The 12,540-nt window shown below is 36.2% G+C and overlaps 1 protein-coding gene across 9 annotated transcripts in view; it reads left to right on the forward strand.

Annotated features, from left to right (window-relative positions):
* PIKFYVE (phosphoinositide kinase, FYVE-type zinc finger containing) overlaps positions 1–11,890 on the forward strand; it is a gene marked incomplete at its 3' end in the record, with an annotated part of 77,093 nt that extends 65,203 nt beyond the window's left edge. For 7 of the 9 annotated variants that reach the window (XM_081243080.1, XM_081243088.1, XM_081243085.1 and 4 more), the window contains 8 exons: positions 1,569–1,733; positions 3,112–3,171; positions 3,856–4,032; positions 4,819–4,922; positions 5,832–5,960; positions 7,059–7,320; positions 7,966–8,040; positions 8,615–11,890. In XM_081243080.1, the coding sequence (XP_081099206.1) occupies positions 1,569–1,733; positions 3,112–3,171; positions 3,856–4,032; positions 4,819–4,922; positions 5,832–5,960; positions 7,059–7,320; positions 7,966–8,040; positions 8,615–8,730 (1,088 nt within the window). Of the gene's footprint in view, positions 1–1,568; positions 1,734–3,111; positions 3,172–3,855; positions 4,033–4,818; positions 4,945–5,831; positions 5,961–7,058; positions 7,321–7,965; positions 8,041–8,614 lie in introns of those variants that run through there. The other 2 variants (XM_081243087.1, XM_081243089.1) reach the window with 2 other exon arrangements.
* Between the last annotated feature and the right edge of the window lie 650 nt (positions 11,891–12,540).

A 12,540-nucleotide genomic window follows, 5' to 3' on the forward strand; every position in this document is an offset into this window, starting at 1 on the left:
GCCATCTGGCAAGGATATATTACTTCTGGTCTTTGAAATACAGTATGGATGTAAAATTTTTTGTATATCTTCTTTTGTACATATTTCACTTTTCTTTGATTCTTACCTTAAGTTTATTGAATTTGAAACTCCTAGAAACTCATAGGTCTATGCAAAAAGAAGCGGAATCTGCCTTCCTGGCTAGGGCTTTCAGTTTAAAGCATATAACTGAAGAAATATAACAGCAGTTTTTGCATGTTTGTTTGTTTTTGTAGCATTGTTGGCATTGTGAAAAGAACTTTTCATGTATTGTCTCCTTTAATTCCCATAATAACCCCATAAGAGTTATTTGACATATCTCCATTTTTCAGAAAGTAAGTTAAGACTTAGATAATGCAATTTGCTGAAGGTTACACAAGTAATGGGGAGCTGGGATTTGAACTTGGATCTCTTTGACTTTGTCCGTCAGGAATATTCACTACAAGTAGCAGAAAACTCAAGTGACTATTGGGTCTTGAATGACAGTTTATTTTTCTAAGATAGCAACTGCAGGTAGACAGTTGCTAGCATTGGTTCAGCTACTCAGCATTGTCATGACAACATAGGGGTAGTTTCTCTTTGATTCTCTTAAGTTTTACTTATGGTCAAAAATGTCCCATTTAATCTCTGCATTTGAGGCAGAAGGAAGGGAGGTACAAGGTGCAACTGTTCTCTTTTATTGGGAAATTCCCTTCCCCCTTCAATCTCATTGGTTAGAAGTGAGTCTCATGGCCACCCTTTCCTGCAAAGGAGACTGAGAAAGTGGTAAGCAGCATTGTCCTGGTTGGCTTACATAAATCATGATTCATTTCCTGGGACTCTACACATTGCTGCCTCAAACAAAACTGGAGTTCTGTTAGCAAGGAACAAAGTGGGATTGGATATTAAGGAGGCCATAATGGTGTCTGCTGCCCTAAGTAAGCACTTCATGATCGACATTTGATGTGGGTTTTGTTAATGGTAAATGTACAAGATTAGGATCATATGTATTAGTGATATGATGAAGCTCAAAACTAAGAATAAAAGTATAGAGCAAGCTTTAGTGATATTTTTGGTCATCCTGTACTACTTATTTTTGAAAAATGCTAAAACTAAAATTGTATGTTTTGCTCTGTTGAAATGTAGGAAGACACATGATATAAAAACCTTTAACTTTGACGCATTGTAGCTTGGAATACTGTTTTGTATTAGTTGAATTAACTATACTGTGATACTGTAAGAACCCAGCCCTAACTTAATCTTGTTGCTTAAGATATTCTGACAGCCTTGGAAAGATATTTTTAAAAGGCCTTCTGTATAATTTCTCACATTTTGGTATATAGCTATCTGAACATTGCTCTTCTTTTATGTTTCTGACAATAAGAGTGCTTGACTGCCCCCTAAAGATCCCATAAAACATGTGGAATAATAATCTGTGCAAATAAAACTATCAGTGTTACTCATATTTATTACTCTCATATAATGGTTACTGCTAACAAAGGAATGAGTTGAAAATTTTTATTTTTCTACCTGCAGTGACCTGTACTTAATATGTTACCTCTTATTTTTAGCCAAAAAGGCTTCTGGAATGTTGTCCTTCTTCCGAGGGACAGCAGGGAAAAGCCCTGATCTCTCTTCCCAGAAGAGAGAGACCTTACGTGGAGCAGATAGTGCTTACTACCAGGTTGGGCAGACGGGCAAGGAGGGAACGGAGAATCAAGGCATTGAGCCTCAAGGTGTGTTAAAGGAGACCAAATGTGCTTATTCTAGGTTTCAATTTACTTATTTTAGTTGGTTATGTTCCTTATAGCTTGAAGTAGATGCTTCTATTGCTGAGACCAGGGCATTCCCTCTCTTCTCACACCTTGGTGGGGGTAGAGTGGGAAAAGCATGGTGCTTGGAGGATCCAACTGGTTTCAGATGTCATTGCTGTCACTTACTGTGTGGTGGAATCAGAAATCCTTACTTTCTGTACTCGTAAACTGGAAAAGCAGTGTCTTCCAAGGTTTACTGGGTTTACTGAGGACTAAGTGACATTTTACATGTAAAATGTCTGTCTCACTATGTAGCTCACAGTATATATTCAAATGTTTTCATCCCACTGCCCCCTCAGACGTTTCCTTTCTTTTCCAGTCTCTGTAAAGTGGAAGCTGTTGATACCCACCTTCATTTGGATATTTAAAAAATATATCTACCTGATTGTGTTTGAATACAGGGTTATTAGACCAGGAGTTGGCAAACTATGCTGACCTGTCTTTGTTAATAAAGTTGTGTTGGAACACAGGCACACCCTTTCATTTACTTACTGTCTGGCTGTTTTTGCATTATATTGGCAAGTGGAGTAGTTGCAACTGAGTAAAATACTTACCACCTGGCCCTTTACAGGAATAGTTTGGCAACCCCTGGGTTAGATCATGAATTATTAGTTTAAAAAATAGGAACTGCATGGTAAGTTTTCATCAGTAATTAAGATATGCGTTAAGTATTCTATAGGCTGCTATTGGGCTGTGATCCTTGGAAGGCATTGGTGCTTTGAAAAAAATAATTTTGAAATGTGAAACTTAGTGGATGACTTGTTCTTCTAGATATTAAAATGTATCACAACTCTGCAATAATTAGAGTGGATCTGGCAGTAGGTTTGCCAGACAAATCAGTCAAATAAAAAAAATAGCTCTGAAGTAGAGACTAGTATATTTTCTATATTGTACATATATCTTAGTATATGATAAAGAAAGCATCTCAGACTATTGGGGAAGCATTATTCCATACACAGGGAAAACTGGTCATAAACTCTGGTAAAGAAGCCACAGAAAGTTGTGATGTTAGAGCTGAGTTATTTTATTGCTATCATAGAGATTACTTAACTATAAGAAAAATTATTCTTCAATCTGAATTCTCTGATTTTTAATCTAAAAACTGATCTTTCAAAAGGTACATAGATTTTTATTGTAATTTATACAGTTAATTGTATACATGATGCTTGCTTGAGAGTGACTTGACTAGGATATCATGAATTGACTTGTTTTTAGTATTATATCAGGGGGAAAAGAACAGACAAAATGACCTGATAACTATCTAAAACTTTGGCTTTACTAATGATGTTAAATCTTTTAGATGAAGTAGATGGAGGAGATACACAGAAGAAACAACTCACAAATCCTCATGTGGAGCTCCGTAAGTATGAGATAAATACCTTTGGTTTGGGGACCAGGACTATAATTGAGCAAACTCCATTATTTGAAGCTTCCAGCTTCTCACTAGATAAATATTCTACTTCTTGAAATGAATATTAAGTCTGTGTACTGATGAACATTTGTTTAGTCTAAATTTAGTTTATAAAATATACATTATTTAATTTAGAAGGAAATTTATAAATTTAATTAAAATTATAATTTAGTTTATAAATTATAATTTAATGCAATGTCTGATGTTTAAATAATTACTTTTTGTGTAATCTGGAGCCACAGAGCCTTAATAAGGCATCTAGAATTGTGTGTGTACATGTGAGTGCCAAAAATTTATTATTCAGCATTATAACACTATAGAAACATTTAAGATGTAAAAGTACAATGATGAAAATACAGTAACCAGCATAAAATTAGAAATGGGTCTTATTTTCTGTTTGAGTTTTCTAGAAATATGAAGGGTGGTCATAAGATGCTCTTTAATCCTTCCTGAAGATAACTTTAACTGAATTGTGATAAACAGGGATGTAGTAGACTTAATGTGAAAAATGCTATCGTGGAGAAACGTAAATGATTGCATTTGGTGGGGGTGGGGAGTGAGCAAGAAGGAAAAGGAAAAGGTATTTCTGATCCAGAGGAGCTTTTTTTTTTAAAAAAACACTTCTGTTTATAGAATTTTCCGATGCCAACGCCAAGTTTTACTGTCGGCTCTACTATGCGGGAGAGTTTCATAAGATGCGAGAAGTGATTCTGGGCAGCAGCGAAGAAGATTTCATTCGTTCCCTTTCTCACTCTTCTCCGTGGCAGGCCCGAGGAGGCAAATCAGGAGCTGCCTTTTACGCGACTGAAGGTAAGTCTTTTTAATCATTTTCTAATTGAGCGGTATCCATCTTTTTCCGTCGGATAATTTATGAATCCCTTGAACTGAGGTAATACGATACTGTCTTTTTGCAAACATGTTTTTCTTTTTATGCTTGAGAGGATGAAAGAAGCATATTTAAAAGAATATATGGTGTATGGTGTGTAATGAGAGACAAATATTGATCAAATCCTTACTAAATTCTTTCTAGTCCTGAGGTTTCCAAATGTAAATAATAACAGAGAACTTCTAGAAGACTCAAAAGGTACCTCAGAGCTCATGAGAGAAAGATAAAAATAGAAACATTTGACCTGAAAACCAGAAGGCCAAGTTCTTAACCTACAAAGTTTTACAGAAGATCATGACCATTTTTATTTCACATTCCATTTTTCATACTCACTGAAAGCAAAATTATTTGAGAAAATGCATCAGGAAACATGTGCTAGATAAGAACTTTCATAACTGTTACTTATTGGATTCAACGAAGGAATTTATAACATTTTACTTGGTAGTTAAAAAAAAATAGATCATTTAGCTATGACTTCAGGTGTGGTACTGTCGAAAGTAGAGGTTTCTTGACTATATAAATCCTCAGAAGCCCTTCCGAACCTTCAATTACTTGAGAACTGTGTTCTGATAAAAATCTTGTCAGTGGTGTCAGAAAATATCCCTTAAAAATGTGAAGCAAACAAATCATTTGGGATTTTTAGAATGATTTATTTTGGAATACCTCAGTAAATACTGCAATTGAATAAACATGAAATGTTTGCCTTTTAGATGATAGATTCATTTTGAAGCAAATGCCTCGTCTGGAAGTCCAGTCTTTCCTTGACTTTGCACCACACTACTTCAATTATATTACAAATGCCGTTCAACAAAAGGTAGAAACCCAAACCTTGATCTGTAAGTTTACTGGGCTTTTTCACATCCTGAGAGTCCTAATGGCAGTTTTCTCCGTGGTAATATGTGAACAGAACATGACTAGATCTCTGCTATGCTATTGAGGCGTGGTAGAATGCAGGGATTTCAAACTCTTTTTCCTACATATATATATAGACAGAGATTACCCACTTGTCATGAAGCAGTGACCCTCCCGTGAGTATGAAAGAGTCACATAGATTTTTTTTTCCATTTATGGGTTTATTGCCTATTATTGGAGAAATTATGTCATAATAAAATTTGTGAGTTTGAGAAATTGAAAACGATTACCCTTTGGGAGAATGTTAAAGATCTAATAATTTTGTTGGCATTGCTGCTTTACTTGCTGCATAGATTCAAAGGTTTGAGTTGTTTTAAGGTCCTCTGACTGATCATATTAATAGAAAATCATGTTTGGGTGATACATGAATAATCCAGATATTGGTATTAAATTATAAATAATCCTTTTGAAAAATTGAAGTATAGTTGATTTACAATATCAGTTTCAAGTGTACAGCATAGTGATTTGGTATTTTTGCAGATTATACTTCATTGTAAGTTGTTACAAGATAATGGCTATAATTCCCTGTGTAAATAATATATCCTTATTGCTTATCTGTTTGATACAGAGTAGTTTATTAATCTCATTCAAAAAATTTGTCCCTCCCCCATTCCCTTTCCCTTTTGGTAACCACAAGCTTGTTTTCTATATCTAAGTCTGTTTCTGTTTTGCATGTACATTCATTTGTATTACTTTTAGATTCCACATATAAGTGATATCATACAGTATTTATCTTTCACTGACTTATTTCACTAAGCATAATATTCATAAGTAGTCCTTTTTGATAAGAGTTTCCTTTTTTCTTGATTAGAGGCCCACTGCATTGGCCAAGATTCTTGGAGTTTACAGAATTGGTTATAAGAATTCCCAGAACAACACTGAGAAGAAGCTAGATCTCCTTGTCATGGAAAATCTTTTCTATGGGAGAAAGATGGCACAGGTAAGGATACTGGACTATGCAGAGCATTTAGCTAGCATTTACCCTTTGTATTTCTGGTTCCTGAACATAATGAATCAGAGAGTAACATGATATTTGATAGTAAATATTAAACTTTAGTTACTAGGCAAAATTTAACTTTTGAGTTATTGAACCCTGTAGGAAGGAATAAAGAGGAATATTGTGGACTGATCCTAAAATTTAACATATCCAACATCCTAGAAACACAGAATTATAGAAAAAGAAGGCAGATGCAACATAACAGTTTTAAACATGAAGAAACTGAGGCTCAGAGACATTGAGTACTTTATCAAAGTCACACAGCTATGCCTAGAACTCAGGTTGGTCTAGATTCTAGAATAGTACTCGTCAATGTGCTGGTCCTTGAACCGTTTCCAGTCCGTGGTGAGATAAGAGCTTGTACTAATCAATAGAATGTAATTTAATGCACTGCTTTCTTCATCGAGAATGTCTTGCTATGGCAGAAGCATCTGCTATACTAAATTGTGGGTTTAATGATGTAATTGATTTACATTCTGGCACTAGCCTCTCTGTCATCATGAGCCAGGAAAGCCTGTCTAGCAGTGGTCTGTCGAATAACACTTCAGGTCACACTGGTCTAGTACCCAAGGCCCTGACCTTTGAGTGCGTTGCTTTTCCTAATGCCCAGAAATTCCTAGAGATATGCTGTTGCTTCTACAGTGTCCTAAGTAATTGCAGTTTTGGTATCAATACTTAAAGTTTCCTCTGAATGTTTGCATCTGTTTTTTAAACTGCTTTATGATTCAACAATATATTTTTGGAGTTACTTGTTAATGTTTCTTAGAGTTGATTAAATGGGTCAGTATATTTCTGAAATATTTCAATAAATGAGTACCTAGCTATTAATTTCATATGATACAATTACATCACCATGTGTTTTATGTATTATACAATTACAGTGTATGCATTTAGTGACTTATATAAGTTAATTAGGTTTTAAAATTAAATTTTAAAGTGTTTATAACAGTAGTGGCTACAAGGAAGCTTTCTGCCTTTTTAACTTAATTAACCATTTGTAACAACTCACACATAAATGACAGAGAGTTTTCTTTCTGCTAGGTTTTTGATTTGAAGGGTTCACTTAGGAATCGAAATGTAAAAACCGATACCGGGAAAGAGAGTTGTGATGTAGTCCTGCTGGATGAAAATCTCTTAAAGATGGTTCGAGACAACCCTCTGTATATCCGTTCTCATTCCAAAGCTGTGCTGAGAGCCTCAATCCGTAGCGACTCCCACTTCCTTTCTAGCCACCTCATTATAGATTATTCTTTGCTGGTTGGGCGAGATGATACCAGCAATGAGCTGGTAGTTGGAATTATAGGTAAGTTGATGAGTATGCCTTATGTATAGTTCATGATTGAAGCCAGAGTAAAATTTGAAGACTATCTGGTCTAGTAATAGTTTATTGAATAATTTCACAAACTTTCATTTGAAATTTTAAAAATAATAGTTTTTCTGTTCTGGTACCTTTTATTCAGGTTACTCATTTCCATTTTCATTATTTTTACCAAAAATATCTGTATTCAAAAGTCACTTGAGGTCTTCCCTGCTGGTGCAGTGGTTGAGAGTCCACCTGCTGATGCAGGGGACACGGGTTTGTGCCCCGGTCCGGGAAGGTCCCACATGCCGTGGAGCGGCTGGGCCCATGAGCCATGGCCGCTGAACCTGCGCATCCGGAGCCTGTGCTCCGCAACGGGAGAGGCCACAACAGTGAGAGGCCCGCGTATCGCAAAAAAAAAAAAAAAAAAAATAGTCACTTGAAGATGAAGCCCTATGAGGTTTTTATGAGGATTAAATGAATTAATATGGTAAAAACCCTTAGGACAGTCCCTGGCATATTGTCCGCACCTGCAGTATTGCCAGCACTCAGTAACTATTGTAGAAGTAATAGTAATGGTAATTATGGTTGTCATCTGCTTATATTTATTAAGAGAACCTTTACTGCTAATCTCGCCCCCTGCAACAGATTATATCCGAACATTTACATGGGACAAAAAGCTTGAGATGGTTGTGAAATCAACAGGAATTTTAGGAGGACAAGGTGAGCAGAATTTTTGTTCTGTTTACTCTTTAAACTGTTCTCATTATCTTCCTCATCAGTTAACATATACTAAATGGATACTTAAAAAAAAAATCTAAAACATAAGTGGTTATCTTTGATTTTATCATCATTTCCAAGGTGATCAAATAATAATGGGAATTGTTTAGGTGGCGAAATATGGGGTTTTAAATTTGTGTTAAGATGCCAGAGGTTCTCAAAATGATAAGTTAAAAAGGCCAGAAGTTCTGAACAGGAGGTTGTCCTGAATTAACACTTGAAATCCTCTAAGTTCTCTGAGAGCTGCCAGCGCCATTTGTGCTTTTAGACATCTCTCATCTCTAAGCAAGAGCGTCTTTTAAAAAAAAAAAAAAAAAAAACTCCTGCCAAGAACGACCTGTCCCATGTCATGTGGCACAGTGAACACCCTCCCTCCTTTCTGAGCCCGCCGTGGTGTGTTTGTTTACAGACCATGGCATTTTATGTCTGTTTACGTGAAAGAACATAGCCGTTGAAGTCAGTTGTCTTATCAATTATGTAACAGCTTCCTTTTCCCTCTTCTCTTTAATAATCCTAGGTAAAATGCCAACGGTGGTCTCTCCAGAGTTGTATAGGACCAGATTTTGTGAAGCAATGGACAAGTATTTCCTGATGGTACCAGACCACTGGACAGGCTTGGGTCTGAACTGCTGAAACAAAGCACATATTTTGAAATGGACCAGGAAGAAAAGGGGCCTGGAACCAAGGACCAAAAATAAGCTACATATTTTATTCCTTCATCACATTCACCACTGTATGGAAAGCCCTTTCAGTTCTGCAGCTGTGGAGGCCTGAAGGGTTAAAACTCCATGGATTTGCACTTTGGTTTTTGATACCTACAAATGAGCTATCCATAGGCTGGGACATTGCATGAACATTTTGTTCACTTAAGCTGAAATCTAGGCACATTTCAAAGGGCTGAGGACAAATGTATGGTTAAGAGATGAGATAGGGTGAAAAAATGGGTTGTCATATTTGCTAACAATCCTGTTGAGAAAACAGTGTCTCATAGATTATGACTCTCCCAGCATCATATTGGACAGATTCTTTACCTAGAAAGCATTTGTAGAGCTGGTGAATTTGTTTTGTGTTTCTTTTGTAACAATTTAATGTTATCTCTTATCAGAATTTCTGAAACCTTAAAAAAATTCTGAATTATTTTATTAGTGGCCAGTTAAACAAACAGATTGATGCAATCTATTCTTGTTTTACTGAGGAATTTGACTTAAATTGAGAATCCTGTCATGTTCTGTATCTTGCCCTGTTTTCAAGTGTGTTTGATATTTTTCAAGTTCTGTCTCTACTTGTCTGTGGGTGACAGGAGGCTACAGCCATTAACTTTAAGCCTTTTTTCTGGAGCTGTTTTTTTAAGCTTGTTTACAGCTTTTGTTCAAGTAATATGCTGAACTGCACTTGTCTACACATGCTCACACTCTAGGTTTTTCTCCCACTTTCAGGGAAACATTAGTAAATTAGTCTACAGTGACTAAATCCCCAAAGGGATAATTATTAATGAAGGGTTTTTTTTTTAATATAAAAATAAATTAGGCCTGATCCAATAAATTGGGTGAGGGAAGCACTTGCTTTATTTTTTATAAAGGTAAAGTATCCTTTTCAATATAACTAGCAATTTATGTGGCATCTATAAAATTAAGAAGTTTCCAGTATGGACATCCCTGTTTTCTAACTTTCTGTACCAGTTTCTAGGCCAGTTCTGACCCTTGAGAAATGTTAACAGTTAAGATATTCTTAGTGAGAAACTTATTGTTTACTAGAGTTTTTGTTTATTTAAAAAGTGATCAGAAGTATACTAAACTGTCTTTGAGGAAATAACACAACCCCGAATATTTTCTCTTGGTTTCTTTCCCGTAATAAGGATAATTTGGGGTTTGTAAAGTTTTAAGGATTCCACTCTTTTCAGGCTTCCTATAGTAGCACGTTTCTATTGCAACTTTCACATAAGAAAGAAATCTGGTTACATTCCAATTACAGAGACAAAGTATGTAAAATAGGAACATTTTGGAAAGTTTGCTCGAGAAAACAAAAGCATTAGTTTGGTGATTGGTGCTTATTAGAAACATGGTTTGTTCTGTACTAGAAACAAACTGACCAAGGACTCACTGCTGATCTGATGATAAGCACTTTTTTCTTTTTTAACATGTGATGTGCCTTTTGAAAACGTACAGAACAATGACGATTTTAGTTTTGACATCAAAGGCCAGTAAAGGAGTTGTACAGGGCTGAAAGATGTGGAACATTATTCACTTCTCATGTGTCAGGAACATGGATTTTGCATCTCATATTGAATACAAACATATTTTTCATCTGTTTATTTTCTCTGTCAGGAGACTTAGGGTTATTTATCCTGTCCATTTCCCTCACCCCAGTCAGGAGCACTTCCAGGGGCAGATGTCTTCCCGCAGCTGTGATCACGTTGTTTCAGTCTCAGTACCACGTGTATAGCTTGAATGCTCCATTGGAATAGCTCTTGACAATAATGTGTCATGTTGATTTTGTTTTCCTTGCCCATGACTTGAAGAACCGATTTTTTTTTAAAGTACTGCTGCTGCTTAGGTAATTTTGTGGCTAAAAAAAATTCCAATATGATATAATCTGAAACAATATTTGTTGCCTTGCAAGGGTGATCTGTCCTTTTAAAACTGTCTTAATGAAGGGGACATATACAGTTTAATTTGTTTTGAGTGGTAGAACTAGGTATCCGGCCTCTTGCTGCTCTTGTTTAGGCCACTACCAGATACATAAGGCTTTTCAAATACTGTGTACTCAGTGTCAGGCACTGAATGGCTGTTTACCTCTCTTGAATTCCCTCTTGAGGCCTGGAGAACCTTGATGATGATAAGTTAAGAACGAGGAAGAAATCTTAATACTTTCTTCTTTAGAATAAAAACATGAATTCTGAGAATAATTGATAGCACAAGAAAGCTATGTGAACATGTTGCATTGTATAAAAATCTTATTTATAAATGTGAAGTGTTTTGATGCCATCAAAACTTTATTTAAAAATTAAAAAATTCGCTTTTTTCTTACCCAAGCCTAAGAAAAATAAGGGGAATAAGCTGTTGCAAGCCCTTTTGTAGTCTATTGAATATTTTAAATTTATAGATATTCAAATTTTCCTACAGAATGTCCTACTTATAATTTTTTCCTTGATCCAGCAGTGAGTGGTTTTCTAGCTTTGGCCTTTATTGGGTATTGTAAATAGTAGGGTTGTATTGTTTTTTGTGGCATCAGCTTCTCCTTGGCTTTTTACCCATTAGTGTCGTGGGCTTGTATAAAACTGCTGAGGAAAGTAATCTACCTGTATAGAAAGTTTGCTTAGCTGGCAGAGTGAAAACCCTTGCGAATGAGCCTGGTGGTGAAATAGATCAGGCCATTCATTATTCCTCAAGTGTTAACATACTGACTTAAGCAGTATTCAAACCATCTAGTGCAATGCCTTTTTTGTTTGTTTTTGTAACACGGGTGCAGTTGTATTTTAGAAAAATAAAAATTACAATCATGAGCAGTTTTATTAATGCTGCTCTGCTTGTTTTGTAAAAAATGTATATTACGTCTTTGACAGGTTTAATTTTAACTAGAGAAATGACATTGTAAATCAGAATAGCCTCTTTTAATTTAATATGAAAAATTCAATTAACAATATTGAAAATACTTAATGTATTATATTGTATATATTTCTCTACTTTGGTTCTAGCTGTTTTATATGATTGACATGTTATTTATGAGATAAAACTGCCTTGACCTTTTGGAGACTTATACTGTAAAAAGAGGACTTACAATAAACTGAGAATCAACTTCACTTGGTTTTGAATCTGCTTGAGGAAATTAAGAGGAGATGGAGTTGGTGCCCCTGGCCCAGCAGTGTTGTCTTCTGTTCATTCTCTCCCCCTTCCGACAGGAGAAGTGAAGTCTTTCTCCAGTAAATAACCTTCCTCTTTAGGTCTCAGAAAGCGGGTGCTAAATCCTTGGGTTCACTTTGCTCAGTATGGGCCTGGCCTTTTCTGTCCTCCCGCCTCTCTTCAATTCTGTGTTTCTGCTTTCCTTATGGGGCGCTCTAGAAAGCTTGGCCTTGCCCATCGGGGAATGGCTGAGTCCACCTGCAGGGCAGCCTTCACTATTAGTTGTTCCCACCCTTCACAGGATCCCTGAAGTGGATCCAATGTGCTGCAACCCGCAGCTGTAAGCACAGTGACTCCCACTCACCGTGCCCAGACTCACAGGGCGAAAGTGAGAACCGCTGGACAGAGGGGATGGCCTCTGTGCCCAGGGATGCCCAGGCGGCCTGTCTCTGCTCCCTCTCAACCCCCAACAGTGGTGGAAAAGGCGTATATAGTACCAGTTTTCTGTCCCCACTATCTTGACGTCTCTTGTGTCAGAAATTAATTACTTATAAAATTCCTGGGTTAACGCTAAAAGAGACTATTTTTTAAATTTTATTTATTT

This window comes from Mesoplodon bidens, assembly GCF_964165515.1.
Source record: "Mesoplodon bidens genome assembly, chromosome: 8".
NCBI lineage: Eukaryota > Metazoa > Chordata > Mammalia > Artiodactyla > Ziphiidae > Mesoplodon > Mesoplodon bidens.